Genomic DNA, 20,136 nt, shown 5'->3' with positions numbered 1-20,136 from the left:
TGCAGCAAAATATCCTTTTTCCTTCTGAAAGTTGTTTCACTATTTTTCAATGAAACCTTTTAGACAATCCGAAAGTCCTCTATTTTTCCGTATGGTACCGCAAATTCTGATTGTTTTTTTTCCCCAAGAGTATCTCGCTGTTTTGAACACTATTGTAATAATTATCCATGTATACATGGTGCCATAAATCTGTATAAGGAGATACCACTGTTTGAATTGTTTCGATTAATCTTTCCTTCACCGCAATATATTTCAAAATTGTACAATATATGTAGCCAGCACTGCTTTCGCATACCATACGCACCAGAATCCTATATTTTATAATTTTTCCTGCATTATAAACCCTGAAGAATAATCTTCCCCTCTACGGTACTATGCCTTCATCTAAAGACAACTGCTGAATAGGCTTGTAAACTTCTTTGAATTTGGGAAGAAAGAAATCCAATAATGGTCTGACTTTGCAGTCTATCTGATTTGTCTTGCACATTTTCGTTGCTGTTGAAATGCCAGGCCCTCCATATTTGACGGAATCTGTCTCTACTCATCGTTTTTGGAAAAAACGGTGTCTCCATCCACGGTTCCGTGCTCCAATCATCATCTCGTCGGTCCTTGTGTACCTGTCCCATAAGTGTTACAAGCCCCAAAAACTTCATTTCTTTCACAGTGATATCTTTCCACTTACTGCTATTTATTTTTATGGCTATTGTTTTTGTTCGGGCCCAAATTTATTGTTTTGTTTTTTTGTCTGTGAAGATCCTTTACTTCCTAGAAAAATACACGCTATCTCTGCGGGCTGCCGCTGCCGCTGCGTTCCTGGGGGAGGCAGCCCGGGCCCGCGGAGGAGTATTAAATATTGGGAGAGGTGGGCTCTAAAAAAATCCGTTTCTCCAGTTTCTAGGAAGAAAAAAAAAGGAGAAACAGACGGCCATCTGCCTGGCTTCGGGTGTGCATGTGTGTGCGCAGGAGTGCACATGTGTGCGTGTACACGGACAGCTGGGCGGCCCGTCATGCACGGAGGCAGGGGGCGTCCTGCAGGCCGTGGTGCTGTCCTGGGGGAAGGTCTGTGCGGGCGGCGCCGTCCCTCGTCCTGTCCCCCCCGGGACCCAGGCGTCCTGAGGCAGAAGCTCCTCTCCTGGTCACGTCAGGTCGTGCCCAAATTTATTGTATCGGCAGGTAGACTCATAGGGTACCGCTGACAATAGATAATGCGTAGTCCGTCACCCGTTTGGCGCCCTTGTTTACAAGTTTCCCGCGCCCCACCGCTTAGCGGAACAAAACGAGTTAACTCGTCTCCCGCGCTTTGGTATAAAAAGCGATATGACGAGTTTATTCGTTTCCCGCAAAAAATGTGTTAGCATAAGCACAATCATTAATTTCTATTAGCTTCAATGGAATATAAAAAATTATAAATTAAATAATGGGGGAATGACAGTTGATTTTAACTCCTTATTTATACAATTCTGAAACTCAAAACAAAGCATTACATTATTGAGCCACATCTAAGGCATTGAGAAATAAGACATATGAAAAGAGAAAGAAGAGAAAGTAGTAAATGAGGCAAGGGAAGCAAGGAGAAGTCCTGAAATATAAACAAAATACATGCAAAAAAAGTGAAAGAACATCAAGAAAAATAATGCCAACAGAGTAGTAGTTGAAAATAGGTTCCTATTAATAAATTACCAGTGTTCCAGCTTCTAGTTGCCGTAGAGACCAATATATAAATTTTACAAAAGGCTCATGAAGTTTGGCATTCACAAATGGCATCCACTGTAGTTGCTCTGTCATCAGAGGCAAAAGCTAAAATTATGGAAAATATAAAAGAACAGAATTTTTTAGATATCTGAAACCAATTACCATAATTTTCCAAAATAAGAAAAAAAAAAGCGTTCTCTAACAAAAATTACTTTAAAATGACATGCAATACAATATGGAGATATGTATTTGAAATTTTAAATAAAGTCATGTGCCACATAAAGATGATTGATCTCATATACAATGATGGTCTCATGAGATTATCATTAACAGAACTATACAATCCCTAGCACCTAGTGACTTCATAGCCATCATGAGATTTTAGCACAAAGACTGCTCTGACTGAGATGGAAAACAACTTGAACCTGAAGTGGATGAGGATGACCTTGAAGAGTTTAAAGAGGGGGTTCCTGAAGAACTGACTGAAGAGGAGTTGTTGGAACTAGAAGAGAAATACACAGCAGAAGGGCAAGAGAAAGGAAAACTGCTGAAGAAAAATAAGAACCTCCAGGAGAACTCGGAAGGATTTTTATTAATATAGAGGAATGTTAATGGTGTATTATCTGCTTACAAGAAAATCTATGCTGAAAAAAAAAAAAAAAAAGCAAACCACCCTGGACATATTTCTGAAAAGAGTGACACCTCCTCAAAATGAGCACCAGGCAGGACATTGAAGAGGTGTGCTTGTCATCATAGGAGAAGACAGCTCCATGTGTGCTACTGCCCTGAAGGCCTTCAGCAGGACAAGATGTGGAGGCAGTGACATTGATGATCCTAACCCTGTGCAGGCAGAGGTTAATGTGTGTTTCTTAGTTTTAAACGAAATAGTTTAAAAGAAAAAAGAAAAAAAGAAAAAATAGAGAAAAAGCTTATCGAATAAGAATTTATATTTCGTGCAGTTGCACAGTGTGTTTGTGTTTTAAGTTAAGTGTTAACATAAAGTCAAAAAGTTTAAAAAAATAAAGTTTATAAAAAGTAAAAATGTTATAGCTTAATTTATTATTGAAGAAATTTTTTTTTATAAATTTAGAGTGGCCTAAGTGTACAGTGTTTATAAAGTCTACTGCAGTGCCCAGTATACTCTAGCCAGGCGTCTTCAAACTACGGCCTGCAGAGGAGTCTGATCCGGCCCGTCAGGTTTTTTGGGCAGTGAGCGCAGCCGAGGTGTTACAGTAGGAATTAGTAGTTCATATAGTCCGGCCCTCCAGCTCTCTGAGGGACCGTGATCTGGCCCCCACTTTAAAAAGTTTGAGGACCCCTGCTAGGCCATCACACTCATTCACCACTCATTGACTCACATAGCGTAACTGCCAGTCCTGTAAGCTCCATTCATGTCAAGTGCCCTATATGTGTACCATTTTTAAATCTTTTATACCATACTTTTTCTATGTTTATATACACAAATATTTACCATTGTGTTACCATTGCCTACAGTATTCAGTATAATATGTTGTACAAGTTTGCAGTCTAGGAGTGGTACCTTATACCACTTAGCCTACATGTGTAGGCTAAGTTTCTGTAAGTATATCCCATGATGTTCTCATGGTCAAATTGCCTACAATGCATTGATCCTACATTATTAGCACATCTAAGATTTTTTAAAATATATTTTTATTTATTTCAGAGAGGAGGGGAGGAGACAGAGATGAATACATCAATGATGAGAGAGAATCATTGATTGGCTGCCTCCTGCACACCCCCTACTGGGGTCTAACCTGCAACCTGGATGTGTGCCCTGACTGGGAATCGAACCCAGGACCCTTCAGTCCACAAGACGATGCTCTATCCACTGAGCCAAACCAACTAGGGCTAGCACATCTAGTATTTTAAGGAGATCAATCTAGACAAACATACACTCCAAACCTTAAATAGTTAAATAAATTTAAGGTACATATATAAACATTAGAAATGATAATGGCATCTATACTTATAATGGCTTATTTTGGGTGATAAAAACAGGTTACAAAAGAGCAGATGTAATAAGATCCCATTTATATAAAACATTTCTATATGAATTAACATTGAAAGAGAAACAGAGTGCCCGGGCTGGTGTGGCTCATCGAGCGTTTCCCATGCAATTAGGGCACATGCCCAGTCAGGGTGCATGTGGGAAGCAGCTGATCAATGTTTCTCTCACATCAACGTTCTCTCTCTCACCCTTTCTCTCTCTAAAAATAAATCAATAAACCATTTTTAAAAATATATATTTTATTGATTTTGTACAGAGAGGAAGGGAGAGAGATAGAGAGTTAGAAACATCGATGAGAGAGAGTCATCGACCAGCTGCCTCTTGCACACCCACTACTGGGGATATGCCCGCAACCAAGGTACATGCCCTTGACCGGAATCGAACCCGGGACCCTTCAGTCCCCAAGCCGACGCTCTATCCGTTGAGCCAAACTGGTCTCGGCAATAAACCATATTTTTTAAAGAGAAAAATAAACATATTGAAGAATTTTAAAAAATATATTAACAGATTATAGTAACTGAGGTAATATTTACTTTCCTCTTTATGTGTGTTTTGCATAAATATATTAATTAATGTCAATTTGTAAAAATAATAGAAAATTTTAAAAAAGGTGAGTCCCTTATATCAATGTTTTCCAGATGCATCCATTTTGATACCTCAAATCAACTTGTCTAAAAAAAGAACGTATTAAATTAAGGAGGCTAAAAACCTGTATCTCCTCCAATATACTTCGAATAAATGCTACCAACATTAAACCGTTGCGAAAGTCAGAAACCTGAAATCAACCTGGACAATCCAACCTTTATACTGAATCTATTATAAAGTCTCATTTATTTTACCTCCTAAATATTTTCTAAATAGAACACTTCTAATTCCATAGCCACCATTCAAGTTGCGTTGGTGGTAACCATTCAGGTGGTGAGCATAGCTGCCTTCTAATTCCATAGCCACAATTGTAATTCAAGTTACTATCTTATTTCACCTAATTGCAAGTTACATTATCTTATTTTACTACATAAGAGTTTTCTAATTATTTTCTAACATCCACTTCTTTGTCCCTTCAATCCTATTGTCATCTAACAGCCGATATAATCTATTTTCTCTTTAAAGCTTTTCATTGGTTTCCTATTAGTAGTTTTGGTTATCACTTTCTTGAATGACATTTCATGCAAAATTGAAAATTACAGACACCTAATGTTGATAAATGCCTAAATTATACTTTTGTGGATGAATGGAATTTGACAACTAAACACTATGATAAAATTTTATATGCTTAATCTCTACCCACACTATATTTTTAAAAAAGATGTAAATTGGTAAAAATGAAAGGGATTTGTTTTAGAGAGGTATCTTTCAAATGAGACCACACATTTATATACAAGATAAAGTACACGGAATTATCTATAAAGTATTTCTTCAACAGAACAAGGTACACAACATGAAGATGGCGCCTTACGTAAGCACCTAAGCTGCCACTTCACACAACAATTAAAAACAACAACTAAAATCAGAACGGAAAATAAATAAATAAATAAATAAATAAATAAATAAATAAATAAAATAAAGTAAATAAAAATAATAAAATAAACAAAATAAAATAAATAAAATAAAATGAACAAAATAAAATAAAATAAATAAAATAAAATATCAGAACGGACATCATCCAAAAACACAGGAAAGCTGGCGGAGTGGGAAATCTACAACTAGAAAGAAAGAGAGAGGCTCACGGATGGGACTGGGAGCCGCAAAGCGCTGAGGTAGGGTGACTTGTGCGCAGAGAGGAAGTGCGACCTAATGCCTGGCTGGCGGGAGGGGAAAGGAAGTCCCCGACTGCACTGAACCCTTTCTGACTGTACTGAACCCCAACCCCGGCCGAAATCAGTTTATGTTTAATTTTTAGTTGGGTCTCATGAAATTTATCAGCCTTTTCTAGGATATTCTTACATAACCTTAAAACCGTGGTTTTAAACTCTATATCCTCCATCTCTTTCGTTTGAGATCTATTTCCTTGTCTCGGCATTTTCGCTGCTTCCCAGAGTTCGTAGGCTGGTTTTTTGTGTTTGGTGTCCTATATGGCTCAGTGGCTCAGCCTCCTCAGTTACCTAAGGTAGACACTCTTGGTGCTCCCCTTTGTGGACTGCGCGTACAGCCCTGTTGTAGCTGTCTTTATTGTTGTTGGTATCCCTGGGAGGAATTGACCTTCAGGCCAATTCGATGTGGGTATCATCTACTCTGGGATACCTTCTGTATTGGAGACAGTCTTATAGGATCAAACTTGCAAAATTGCAGAAGCCTCTGTGCTCAGCTTGGATAGGGTGATCTCGGGGCTGAGCTGACAGTCTTGGCTTCCTGTCAGCCTGCCCTTGTGCGCTTGCCTGAGTTTCCGCCTGACCTCTATCTTGCGCAGCTCTCCTGAGTTTCCGCCTGACCGTCCCAGATTCCCTGTGCAAGAGTGTGGGTGCCCCAGGGGCTTGCCCGGAATTGGGTTGGGTCTCTGTAGTCTGGAACTTCTGACTCCTTCCGCTATGGAGAGGCTGCGGCAATCTCCACGCTCAGACCTCTGCACATGCTCACTTTCACACTATGCAACTGTAGAACCTGCCTGCTGCGGCTCCTGGCTCCACCAGTCTCCCAGTCTCTGAGTCTCTAGGTACCTTTCTCTACAGTCCAGACTCCACCCGTATGAACCTGGGTTCACGGGGTTTCAGCCGGGGTTGGGGTTCAGTACAGTCAGAAAGGGTTCAGTGCAATCGGGAATTCCTCCCCTCCTGCCAGCCAGGCATTAGGCCATACTTCCTCTCTGCACACACGAGTGTCACCCTACCTCAGCACTTTGCAGCTCCCAGTCCAATCTGTGAGCCGCTCTCCTTCTTTCTAGTTGTAGATTTCCCACTCTGCCAGCTTTCCTGTGTTTTTGGATGAAGTCCATTCTGATTTTAATTGTTGTTTTTTAAATTGTTGTGTGAGTCGGCAGCTTAGGTGCTTACCTAGGCCACCATCTTGGTTCCCCCTCAATAATAATAATCTTAAATGTAAATAGATTAAATGCTCCAATCAAAAGACAAAGGGTAGGTGAATGGTTAAGAAAACATGACCCATATATATGCTGTTTACAAGTGATCCACCTCAGAATAAATGACTCACAGAGAATAAAAGTGAAGAGATGAGGAAAAAATTTTTATGCAAATGTAAACAGGAAAAAAAAAATGCAAAAGCTGACAAAACAGACTTCAAGAGACAAAGAAGGCAACTACATAATCCTAAAGGGATTTATTCAACAAGAGGATATAACCCTGGTAAACATATGCAACCAATATAGGAGCACCTAAATATGTAAAAAAAAAAAAAAAAAAGCTCTTGGATGACTTTAAGGGTAGATTAACAGCAATACAGTTACAGTAGAGGACTTTAATCCCCTCATTGACATCACTAGACAGATCTTCCAGACAAAAAATCAAATAGGACACAGAGAGCTTACATAACACACTAGAGCAGATGGATTTAATTGACATTTACAAAACATTTTATCCCAAAACTGCAGGATATACATTCTTCTCAATTGCTCATGGGACATTCTCAAAGATAGAATACATGTTAGGACACAAAGTAAGTCTTTGTTCAAGAGGGCTGAAATCATAACAAGCATCTTCTTGGATCACAATGGCATGAAATTAGAAATCAACTACAATAAAAGCACCCAAAAATATCCAAACATATAGAGGCTAAATAGCATGTCATTAAACAATGTATGTGTTAGCCAAGAGATCAAGGAAGAAATAAGAAACATCCTGGAAACAAGCAAAAATGCACACACACAAATAAAATCTATGGAACAAAGCAAAAGCAGTCCTGAGAGAGAAATTCATAGCATTAGCGGCATGCAGTCCTCAAGAAACAAGAAAAGACTGTAATAAACTAATACTAGAATTTAAAGAATTAGAAACAGAACAAGAAAAACCCAAAGCCTGAGGGGGAGTGCACCCTTGTACCACAGAAGTCATAGGAGCCTTGCATCCTGGAGCTGAGAGGGAGAAACTCCTTTGTTTGAAAGTTATAAATATTCATGTTTCATGTTCTTGCAGTGGCCATTCCCATCCTGGACACTAATTTGTTCCCAGGTATGTCTGGCAGATGGATAGGCACCTTCCCACGTCACTCCAGCCTTTACTGGGCATGTGTTTATTGTCCAGTCCCTTCCCTCATTGATCAGCAGGGAGCAGGCTAAGAAAAAGTTAAATGCAGCTTTTCTTTTTTTTAATATATTTTATTGATTTTTTACAGAGAGGAAGGGTAAGGGATCGAGAGTTAGAAACACTGATGAGAGAGAAACATCAGCCGAAACCGGTTTGGCTCAGTGGTAGAGCGTCGGTTTGCGGACTGAAAGGTCCCAGGTTCGATTCCGGTCAAGGGCATGTACATTGATTGCGAGCACATCCCCGGTAGGGGGTGTGCAAGAGGCAGCTGGTCGATGTTTCTCTCTCATCGACGTTTCTAGCTCTCTGTCCCTCTCTCCTCCTCTCTGTAAAAATCAATAAAATATATTTAAGAGAGAAACATCAATCCAGCTGCCTCCTGCACCCTCCCCCCCCCACTAGGTTAGAAACACCAATGAGAAACATCAATCAGGTGCTTCCTGCACACCCCCCACTGGGGATATGCCCACAACCAAGGTATATATGCCCTTGACCAGAATCAAACCTTGGACCTTTCAGTCCGCAGGCTGATGCTCTATTCACTGAGTCAAACCGGTTTCGGCTTAAACACAGCTTTTCACAAAGCTGTATAAATGGCATGCCTATACCTCGTCTTCCCTTTCCTTCTTTCCTGTTAAATAAACAGGTTGTTGCAACGACATTGTACGTATATATCCTTTCTAAATTTTCAAAAAATGGAATGCCTTCCAAAAGGCCAAAAAATGTCCCAAGAAAAATGTTATCACTTAACAATTTACTGTGGAATGGTTCTTGGTGAATACTAAATAGAGTTTTATTCTTCCATATGGTTTTAGAAACACAAGAGTTTTGATGCTTAAATATTTTATTTGGAAGAAGAGACTTCTATTATGATAAATGCTCAGTAAAGAACAGAACTTGTTCCAAGTTGAAGAAATGAAACACTGATTTCAGGCTCTGTTAATACTTACAAGCACAGGTTTGGAAGGCCTGCCATATGTAAAAATACGTAATTGTCTTTTGTGGAGAATAAACTGAATACTGAGAACAACAATAAAAAAGAAAAGCCCAGAATAAGAAGAGGAAAGGAAATAATAAAGATTCAAGCAGAAAAGACATAAAGACTAAAATAAAATATAAAAGATCAATGACTCCAAGAGCTGGTTCTTTGAAAAAATAAACAAATGTGATGAATCTTTAGCCAGACTACTAGTAATCAAGAAACAAAGAGAGGGAGGAATGGCAGTAATGGTGAGAGAATCAGTCTGAAGAAGTAGCATTTCCAGGCGCTTTGTGAGAGTGTGAAAATAGAAGAGCACAAACAATGGCTGACAACAGTGTACAAACATTTGCTGGCAGGACAAGCTCGGCAGACTCTTCCATTTTTTATTCTAAAGTTAGGGAACTTCTAAGGAAAACTTAATGGGCCTACTTGGAATGTTGAAGAAGAAATGCGTTGAAGAAGAAATGCCTCAGTTTGAAACAAGAGTGGTATTGGTTCAAGAAGCTAAGAAACAAGAACTTATAAAAGCCTTAAAGACTATTAAAATAATAAATGTACCAGTTATAAAAAGAAAGTTGCCCCGAAAAATTAATTAAAAGTGTTGTTAATATGGAAATTAAAGTGCACTTTGTAAAGATGGAATCAATAAAAGAATATGAAATTTTGGATTCTCCAGAATTTGAAAATGTACCCTGTCTTTACTAAGTTATACAAGACTGACTGTGAAGTTATTGGACCACCAGTAGTATTAAACTGTGTACAAAAAGGAGAGCCTTTGCTATTTTCATGTCATCCACTCTACTGTATAAGCATGATGAATCTAGTAAGAAAGAATTAGTCAGATTGGTGACATTAGTCCATCACATGGGTGGAGTTATTCGAAAAGACTTGAATTCCAAAGTAATTCACTTGGTGGCAAACTGTACACAAAGAGAAAAATTCAGATTGCAGTGGGCCTGGGTACTCCAATTATGAAGCCAGAATGGATTTATAAAGCTTGGGAAAGGCAGAATGAATAGTATTTCTGCACCTCAGCTGATGACTTTAAGAAATGAATTTAAAGTTCCTCCATTTCAAGATTACATTTTAAGTTTCCTGGGATTTTCAGATAAAGAGAAAACCAATGTGGAAGAAATAACTGAAATGCAAGGAGGTAGCTATTTACAGGTTGGAGATGAAAGGTACACTCACCTTATAGTTGAAGAAAATATAGTAAAAGAATTTGAACCTTCAAAGAAATTTTATGTTGTCAAGCCAGAGTGGTTCTGGGGAAGCATTCAAATGGATGCCCAAGCTGGAGAAACTATGTATTTATATGAAAAAGCTAATACACCTGAGCTCAAGAAATCAGTGTCACTGCTTTCTCTAAGTATTCCAAACAGCAATCGCAAAAGATGTCATTTAAAAGAGACACTTGCTCAGCTTTCAAGAGAGACAGACCTGTCACCTTTCCTTCCCCAAAAACCAAAGTCTTGTACTAAGACTTCTAAAATTCCACTCCGATTCCTTCAAAGCAACCAGCCAGGTGGCAAGTTGCAAAAGAGCTTGTGTAATTTTTTATTCCCCGTATAGGGAACTAGAAATCATGAGTACCAATATACAAATTAATGTCTATAATTTAATAAAACAGACATCTCTCTTTATTGATGAGAAGACCCCTAAAAATAGACCTTTCATCCCTTTATAACAAAAGGCAAAATAAAAGTTATTTTAGTGGGAATAAATCCTAAAATGGTGTGTATCACAAACTGTTCACATCACTGATCATTTGCCTAAATCTAATATGCAATTATTTTTTTCATTTTGAAGGTAGGTTTTTAATTTCTGGTCTCCATTTTTTTTTTTAATTCCTATCATGTTAAAAAATATATAAATATGAATTACTTATAATTAAGTATGAAACAAATCTTTTTAGAGACATATATTTCAAAATAAAAAACAAACCTTTATACACTTCTCCTGAATATCATTTCTCTGAGTAGCAAATTTAAATAGCAGCTTTTCACCATCCATCCCAGATTCTTCACTTTTCAATTTGCTAAGGTGATAATCCGAAATCCAATCCATGAAGACTGTTAAAAGTTCAAAAACTTGTGCATTAAGTGGTACCTGTATGTAAAAAATTGAATCAAACATTTCAGTTCACAACTTCATAAAACTTCAAAGGCAAGCTTTAAATTTGGTTAAGTGATTATAGAATAATTTATCTAAACCACTTCACTAAAAATATGGATTCAAAAAGCTCCAAATGAAAAAAATTCCAAATCAAATATATCCAATTAATATTAGAAACATATTAAATGCTGGCTGAGAAAAGAGGAGAAACTTATCATAATAAGGATACTGAAAGTGCTACAGCTCATTATCAAAACAAAGAAGTTTCATAAAAATTCTTTGCCCAAGTTTGATAATATAGGAAAGTAAAATTAGTCTTAACTTGAAAGTCTGAACTACTATGACTAAAAGACTTCAACAAACGAAAGATTTCAAAAGCTAAATAATTTCTACTATGAAAATTTATCTTTTCGCCGAAACTGGTTTAGCTCAATGGATAGAGCGACGGCTTGGGGACTGAAGGGTCCTGGGTTCGATTCCGGTCAAGGGCATGTACCTTGGTTGCGGGCATATCCCCAGTAGGGGGTGTGCAGGAGGCAACTGATCGATGACTCTCATCGATGTTTCTAGCTCTCTATCTATCTCCCTTCCTGTCTGCACAAAATCAATAAAATATATTTTTTTAAAAAATTTATCTTTTCTTCTTCTCTAAAATGTTTCTTTCATGTTTACATTACTAAGAAAATTTTTTATTTAAGAAAATTTTTTTTTTGAAATCCTGTTCTCTGAGAGTCTACCCAAATAGGAGAAAAAATAAATAAAAACCAAATGTCACAAAACAATTTATAAAGTTAATTAGGCTAATTTTAGTATTAGTTAATATCACCTTTAGTCAATTTAATTCAATATCACACATCTACTTAAAGCAGGAAACTATGCAATACTTCATTAGATTTTTAAAAATCCAAAAAGAACTATAAAAGCAAATTAAATTTTAAAATTATTATAAAGGTTAACATTAAGCAGATAGAAATTCATGAAAAGTGAATCAGATTATTGAAAACAAAAAGCTACATTATTCTGTATAAAATAAACTTTTAACCTCCTCAATTTTCTTCAAATAAAATCTTTAGATGAGAATTTCAATTATCTTGAGTACCTGATATAAAATTTCCACTTTTTCCAATTCTTTTTTAAATTAAAAATTTGTTCCATAGCCAGCATACATGGAAAGCTGAATGCCAGTAAAAAGGAGGGTTGTGGGAATTATGAAATATGACCATGTAGAACTTTAAAAAAAAACTTTTGTACATATCTCATGCCTGGCAAAGGGGAGGGCCAGCAGAGCAGTAGCTGCCAAATGGGGCCAACCCTATGTGCATAACACATCACAGGCCCAAGCCAATAGAATAGGCAGACCTTGGACTTAGACCACTCAGGAAATATGTGCAGATATGTGTTTCCACCTTCACTGAGTACCTGGACTCCAGGGACCCTGAGGGCCTGTGTCAACATGATGATATGGCTGTGGTTATTCCATTTGTACATGGCCTCGACTTTCTGAAGACAGAACTCCTTGACATCCTCCTCCCACCCCCCCAACGATGAAGTGCTTAAGGAACTGCTCTCACAATGTAAGTAGTCTGAGATAAGCAGTTGCAGGTAGACCACAAGGTAATTCAAGGTTCTCTGGTCATTGAAGGAGGCCAACAGGTTGACTAATAAAATCTGCTAATCAACCTGCTCGACCAAGTTTATGAAAGTGTTGTGGAAATCCTCAACTGTGAACTCATGAAGCCCTGGGACACCAGGTCCTCTTTGCTCTTTGCAGATACAGCCTTGAATCACAATAATTCTTTGCACCTACAAAGGTCAATAGGAGCAGTTACAATCAGGCCTACTCTTGCAGTAGTTGAGTGTCGACCTATGAACCACATACTTTGTGTGGAGGTCTTTATCTTCTGTTGACTGGTGTCATCCTCCACAAACTCCTTGTTACAGGACTGAAAGCTCCAGCAGCTGAGACCAGAGAGCTCTACACAGCAATCTTTTTGCTGAATTTGGTTCTGTAGAGCCATGATGACTTCATCATTGTACAATTAACAACTGTAAAGTCCCTGCCCAACATTAGTCCTGCTTCCCTTGCTGAGGTACCTCTGCCACCCTTATTAAACTCCCAATTTACTTCATGAAAACAACTAGAGAATTTATCAAAATTATAAAAGTCCACAATGTGATATCACTACCCACCCATTGGAAAGGTCAAAATGAAAAAGACTAAAAACACCAAATGTTGACAAGGTTGTGGAGCAACCAGAATAATAATTTGGCTAGCAGAAGAATAAAATGATACAACCACTTTGTAAAACTGTTTGACAATTTCATTAAAATTAAATATACATCTGCTTTATGACCCAGAAATTCCAGTCTTGGTAACATTTCCAAGTGTCTACAACAAAATGGATAAACATACTGTATACAATAGTAAATTACTGAGCAATACAGAGGAACAAACTACTGATATACCCAACTATGGTAAACATAATAAGCCTTACACAAACGAGTAAATACTACCTAATTCCATTGACTGAAGTTCTTAAATAGGCAAAATTAATTTACGATAATAGAAATCAGATAAACTATTTCTTGCAAGGAATAACTAAAAAGGGACATGAGAGAACTTTCTAGGGTAATGGAAATATTCTATAGTTGTAGGTTACATGAGTGTAGGCACTTATCAAAACTAGTCAAATTATACACTTAAGAATCTGTGTATTATTTTATTACTGGTATATGTAATTTATACCCCAAAATAAATAAGTAAAATTCTTAGGGAAAAAATAATAAATGGAACCCAACAAAGGGATGGATTGCAGTTTTGATAGAAAAGTAACAATGAAAGCTTATGGAATCTCAAAACACAATGAATAACAAAGCTGTTACTAAGTTTAAATTCCTGTGGTCTATCAGTGTTATTGTGCCTGAAACACTGGTGAAACACTGTTTTCCTTTTGCAAATAAAAGTATATTTGAGAAAGAGGAGAGTACAGGATCCAAGATGGCTGCTCAGGTAGACACACAACCGCAGCAGCACACAACAATTTCAATGGAATACAACTAAAATGTAGAGTGGACATTGCCCAGAGCTACAGGTAGTCGACTGACTGAAAATTCTACAACAAGAAGGAAAGAGAAAACCAGAAGGAAAATCAGAGGAACTGAAAAAAGACTAAGGTATGGAGACATGCTACACGCGCGGAAAGGTAGCAGCCGGAGAGGAAGAGAAGGCTGGGTGCCTGCCTGGCGTTCCCTAGCAGGAAGGAAATAAAACCCCCAGCCTGGGCTGAACCCCCAAACCGACAGCGCTAAGCCCCAGTTATGGGCCAGACCCTGGGGACCCAGGCTCGGACAGGGGGAGACAGGGCTGTGAGGCAGAAGCCCAGGGGAGCGGCGAAAAGCAGGGCCCCTGGAGTCACGCACATTGCTCGCAGAGGACGGAATGTTGACTCTGATGCGGGATTGCACTGGAGGAAAGGAAACAGGAGCCCCAGCCGGCTCAGGCAGGGGGAGACGGGGCTGTGTGGCGGAATCCCAGGGGAGCAGCAAAAAGCGGGGCCACCGGAGTTGCGCACATTGCCCACAGAGGACAGAATGTTGACTCTGATGCTGTATTGCCCTCGCGGGAAGAAACAAAATTTCCTCCAGTGCTGAGCCCCACTCCCGACTGCCCTGAAGTCCAGCTCTAGGACAATCCCTGGGGACCCAGGCTCAAGCAGAGGGAGACGGGGCTATGAGGTGGAGTCCTGGGGGAGCGGCGAAAAGCGAGCCCCCAGAGTCGCGCACATTGCGTGCAGAGGACAGTCTGTTGACTCTGATCCTAGACTCCCCTAGCGGGAAGGAGAAAAAAAGCTCCAAACTGGAGGAACGCGACAAGGAGCAGGAGCCCCTGCCGGACACCGGCCAGCCGGGCGCCAGCAAGGAGCCAGCGACGGGACCCCCGGGGGAGGGCGGGGGGTGCACCTGGGCCTTCGACCGCTGAGCGTGGGCAATGGAGCCGAGGCTGGGGGCTGCTTCCTGGGCGGCGGTGCCGACCCCAGCAACAGGCTGAAGCAGTGAAGGAGCCCGCGGAGAACAAAGGGGTGCCACAGGCCAACCTGCTGAGCTTCCAGGACAAGGAGGAAGAAACCGAAGAAGTTCTCAATGTGAAGAAATCAAGGGAGAGCAAAAGATAGTAAAATTACTTAAGAAAGAACACAAAGAAGATCTTGAAAAATCAAAGACTAAGTCAGAACTCAACTCAGCAGCCAACATTGCAACATAAATGCGTTTTTAAAATAAAAAAAATAAATAAATAAATAAAAAGGGCAGAATGTTGGAACGGCGGGGGCCAGGCCTAGAGTGGCCGGGCACAAGGCAGTGGCAGCCGGGCCTGGAGCAGCAACAGCCAGGCCCCAGAGCAGCAGCAGTCAGAACCAGAGCAGCAACAGCCAGGCCTGGAGCAGCCAGACCTGGGGCAGTGGCAGCCAGGCCTGAGGTGGAGGCGGCCAAGCCCACGGTGGCCAGTCCAGGAACACCCAGACCCGGAGTGGCCGGGCCCAGAGCAGCCAGGTCGGGAGCAGCCAGGCCCAGAACAGCAGTAGACAAGCCCGGAGCATCCAGGCCGGGTCCGGGGCAGCCGGGCCCAGAGCAGCCGGGTCAGGTGCGGCCAGGCCTGGAGCAGCAGCTGCCAGGCTGGGAGCGGCCAGGCCCGGAGCAGCATCTGCCAGGCTGGGAGCAGCCAGGCCTGGAGCAGCCGGGTCGGGTGCAACCAGGCCCGGAGCAGCAGCTGCCAGGCTGGGAGCGGCCAGGCCCGGAGCAGCAGCTGCCAGGCTGGGAGCGGCCAGGCCCAGAGCAGCTGGGTCCAGTACGACCAGCCCCGGAGCAGCAGCTGCCAGGCTGGGAGCGGCCAGGCCCAGAGCAGCCGGTTTGGGTGCGGCCAGGCCCGGAGCAACCAGGTCGGGAGCGGCAGTGGCCAGACCTGGAGCAGCTGGTTATGAAACGGACCAGAGCAACAGAGGCCAGGCCCAGAGCAGCAGCAGCCAAGCCCGGAGCAACCAGGTCGGGAGTGGCAGTGGCCAGACCTGGAGCAGCTGGTTGTGGAACGAACCAGAGCAACAGAGGCCAGGCCCAGAGCAGCCAGGCCCAGAACAGCTTGCTCCTCGCCTGCCCCCGCCCCAAGGCTGCCTCTCAGACATGGCTGGAAACTTTTGCGGGAACTTGAGGTCTGCTGAATCAAGTGATGAAGGCTTAGATCTGGATATGTTGAGTTAGTATAACACTGGGGTGTTGATCTGTGAGTGCCTTGTGCAGGGCCTGGATGAAGTTGGTTGACCTATTTGGAAATGTCTTTTGTGTGAAGTGTATCTTTGGGCATGTGGAGGTATTATTGATATGAGAAAATGCTAAGTAACTGATTTACTATCTGAAAAGGGATTTACTATCGGGGAAAGGGAGGGAGGAAGAGACTGAACATAAACTGTGCATCAATGGGAGAGGGGAAGGGAGCGGAGGGTTGGGTGGGAACCTGATGGAGGGGGGAAGGAATGAGGAACCTTTTTAATAATATGAACAATAAAGATTGATTTAAAAAAAAAAAAAGTATATTTGAGCCCAGCCAGTGTGGTTTAGTGATTGAGTGTTGACAAATGAACCAGGAGGTCACATTTCAGTTCCTGGTCAGTGTATAAGACCAGGCTGTAAGCTCGATCTTCAGTCTGGGGCATGCAAGAGGCAGCCAATCAATGATTCACTCTTATCATTGATGTTTCTCTCTCTCTCCTTCTCTCCTTTCCCCTTTTAAATCAATAAATATATATTATTTTTAAAAGGCATTTATTTGAAATATTATAAAGATACTAGAGGCCCAGCGCATGAAATTGTGCACAGGTAGGGTCCCCAGGCCGAGCCTGCAATCAGGACCATCTTCCACCAGCTGGCCAGTTCCCAGTCCCGCCCCTCCTCCACCCTCCTGGTTCCCTGTTCACCATGCTGTAATCAGAGCCTTTGGGCCAGGGGGAGGGACCAAGAGGTCGGCAGTTCCACCCATCGCCAGTCCTGCCCCACCGTCACCCACCGGGTTCCCATGCAGCAACTGGAGCCTGCGGCCAAAGGGTGGTCAATTTACGTTGCTATGGTCACTAGGTTTCTATTATATAGGATTCCTTTCATACCAAAAACAATGTTTGCTAAACGAAATAAAAAGGCTAAAGAACAAAGAAAATTCTTGACTTTCCACTGGAGAAAAATTCAATAATATCATACCTTATATGTTTTTGAAACTGGTACTTTTTCTTGTCTTAAACTTTTCATTTCATGAACAGCATAGGAATTTCCTTTCAGTCTCTGTATTGTCATAAATTCATACTTCCTCTGCAATAGCACATATCCATGAATTAAAGAACAATTATGTTAAAAGTGAGAAAATCGAAAGGCAATCATTATAAAATTCATTTATGCCATAAAGAACAAGCAACTTACCTGTAAATTATCTAAACGAGCTTGAACTCTTTTAGCCTGAATCTCCATCTTCTTGTTTTCTTCACTAACTTCATTTAACTAAAATATAAAAATGTTAGATACTTCAATATAACCCTTAAACTGACTTCATACTAAAGATTTCCCAGATAATCTATATAATCTCATCCGCATAACCAAGCAATGAAACAAAACAAAGGCAGCATTCATAATTAAAGATCATAGCTAACATCACCATTTGTCCCCAAAATAATAATACATTATCTAAGACTGTATCATTCAATAAAAATTTGCAAGTCTCGAGACATCTTAAAATTCTTTTAATTGAACTTTTTATGGAACTATATGTACAGAAAAGTGTGCAAATCATTAAATATGTAGTGAATTATTGGGATTGTATTAAATATATTAATTTGGGGAAAACTGATAACTATATAATATTGAATCTCTCCATTTATGAACATAACACAGCCTTCAATTTATTTAGGTCTTCTGTAGTTTAATAATGTTTTGACTTTTCAGTATATATGTTTTACACATCTTTCTTTAGATTTATTTCTGGATAGCTAATGTTTTTCTATGCTATTACCTATTTGATGGTTAGAATATAGATATACACTTAGTTTTGTTTATACATAGTTATATCCAAAGATTCTCCTAAATATGCTTAATTCTAATAACTCATCTGTACATTCATTTGGATACCTAGGTACATAGGTAAATAATATCATCTGTGCATAATTCTGATTTCTTCCTTTCCAATCCTTACTTTCCATTTTTGCCTTATTTTATTGACCGGGGCTTTCAGTATAATGCTCAATAGAAAAAGTAACAAATAGTGAGCACATTTATTTTGTTATGATTACAGATGGAAAATATTTCAATAATTTGCATTAAGTATAAATTTATTGGATTTTTTTAGATATTCTATTAGAACTATGAAGTTCTATTATTAGTAATTATATCAATTTGTGCTGAATTTTATCATAGAAATTATGGTTTTTCTCCTTTTATGAAATAATGCATTAATTTTCAAATGATAAACTAACCTTGTATTCCTGAACTAAATCCACTTGGCTGTATTATCCTTTATATGCATCACTAAATTCAATTTGCTGATATTTTAAAATTTTGCACCTATATTCCTAAAACTGGTTTCCATTTTCCTTTGTTTATAATGTTCTCAACGGGGTTGAGTTTCAAGGTTATGCTGGCCTTATACAACAAGAAGGGGAATTTTTACCTCTTTTTCTATCTATGTTTAAGGTACATGATACTTCATCCATAAAAGTTAGCCATGAGTCCTACTGCTCCTACTTTGAAGGTAAAGTATCTTATTTTCCTCTGATCACTTTTAAGATTTTATCTTTACCCAAACTTTTCAACAGTCGTAAAAATAATGTGTCTATATATGTATGGTTTTCCTTAAATTTATTCTGCTTAGGGTTAACATAATTTCTTAAGTCTGTGGATTGGCAACTTCCAGCAGTTTTGGAAATTTGTGACCATTATCCCTTCACATATTTTGCTTTTCCCCATTATCTCTTTTTGGAATCCCATGTTAAACTTTTAAACTAGATTCCATGTCTATTTTATGAATTTTCTATTCTTCCTCCATTCAATGTTTTCATTTCAAGACTTTTCATGAAACTATCTTCTAGTTCACTAACCTGCCTTCAGCTGTGTCTCATCTGCTGTTAAACCCATTTACTGGTGATTTAAAATTCAATTAACACATTTTTCAGTTTTAGATTTTCAATTTAATTCCCTTTTATAGATCCTAATTCTCTAATGAAGTTCTCAATTCCTTCTACTTTATAGAGCATATTAATCATTATTTTTAAGTCTTTACCTATTAACTCTAAAATCTGGATCACCTGTAGGTATGTTCATATTGTTTGGAGTGTTTTTCTCTTCATATTTAGTCATATGATTCTGTCATTTTAACTGATTTTAGAAAAAAAAGAGAGGAAAGGAGAGAAGGAGGGAAGGAAGTAGGAAGTGAAAGAAAAGCACTGATTTGTTTTTCCACTTACTTATTGGTTGATTCTTTTTTCTTTTTCTTTTTTTTTAAATATATTTTATTGATTTTGTACAGAGAGGAAGGGAGAGAGATAGAGAGTTAGAAACATCGATGAGAGAGAGTCATCGATCAGCTGCCTCTTGCACACCCCTAACCGGGGATATGCCCGCAACCAAGGTACATGCCCTTGACCGGAACCGAACCCGGGACCCTTCAGTCCGCAGGCTGACGCTCTATCCACTGAGCCACACCGGTCTCGGCAACTGAGCCACACCGGTCTCGGCTGGTTGATTCTTATGTGTATTCTGATGGGAGATAAAACCCACAACCGTAGTGTATCAGGACAATACTACCAGACCAGAAACTATGATTCTGTCTAGTTAATGTACTTATGAATTCTGTATAGAATGACAGAAAATTACAATTTTTAAACAAATGATATCTTCTTTAATGAGGGCTGATCCTTTTCTCTGCTAGGTCTTTAAAATGGGATTGATCATCTTAATCTGATCAGGAACTGAGATGAGTCAAGGAGAGGTTTCAGTTTGAAGAGGATTCTACCTACCTTTAATTCACTTCCTCCTAGGGTACAACCCTGCTGCTTTCAACTGTGACTCTGGGATATTCACTGGGATTCAGTCCCCAATGA

General features: G+C 39.7%; 1 protein-coding gene and 1 pseudogene across 8 annotated transcripts in view; both read right to left on the bottom strand.

Annotated features, from left to right (window-relative positions):
- CCDC138 (coiled-coil domain containing 138) overlaps positions 1–20,136 on the bottom strand; it is a 122,004-nt gene that overhangs the window by 62,169 nt on the left and 39,699 nt on the right. For 5 of the 8 annotated variants that reach the window (XM_045584178.1, XM_036447979.2, XM_036447978.2 and 2 more), the window contains 4 exons: positions 17,468–17,545; positions 17,252–17,359; positions 10,841–11,005; positions 1,681–1,797 (listed from right to left, as the gene is read on the bottom strand). In XM_045584178.1, the coding sequence (XP_045440134.1) occupies positions 1,681–1,797; positions 10,841–11,005; positions 17,252–17,359; positions 17,468–17,545 (468 nt within the window). The remainder of the gene's footprint in view (positions 1–1,680; positions 1,798–10,840; positions 11,006–17,251; positions 17,360–17,467; positions 17,546–20,136) is intronic. The other 3 variants (XM_036447981.2, XM_036447980.2, XM_045584181.1) reach the window with 1 other exon arrangement.
- Positions 12,058–13,029, bottom strand: LOC118724809 (annotated as a pseudogene).

This window comes from Pipistrellus kuhlii, unplaced genomic scaffold (genome assembly GCF_014108245.1).
Source record: "Pipistrellus kuhlii isolate mPipKuh1 unplaced genomic scaffold, mPipKuh1.p scaffold_m20_p_2, whole genome shotgun sequence".
NCBI lineage: Eukaryota > Metazoa > Chordata > Mammalia > Chiroptera > Vespertilionidae > Pipistrellus > Pipistrellus kuhlii.
This window is presented reverse-complemented; position numbering and strand designations above follow the sequence as displayed.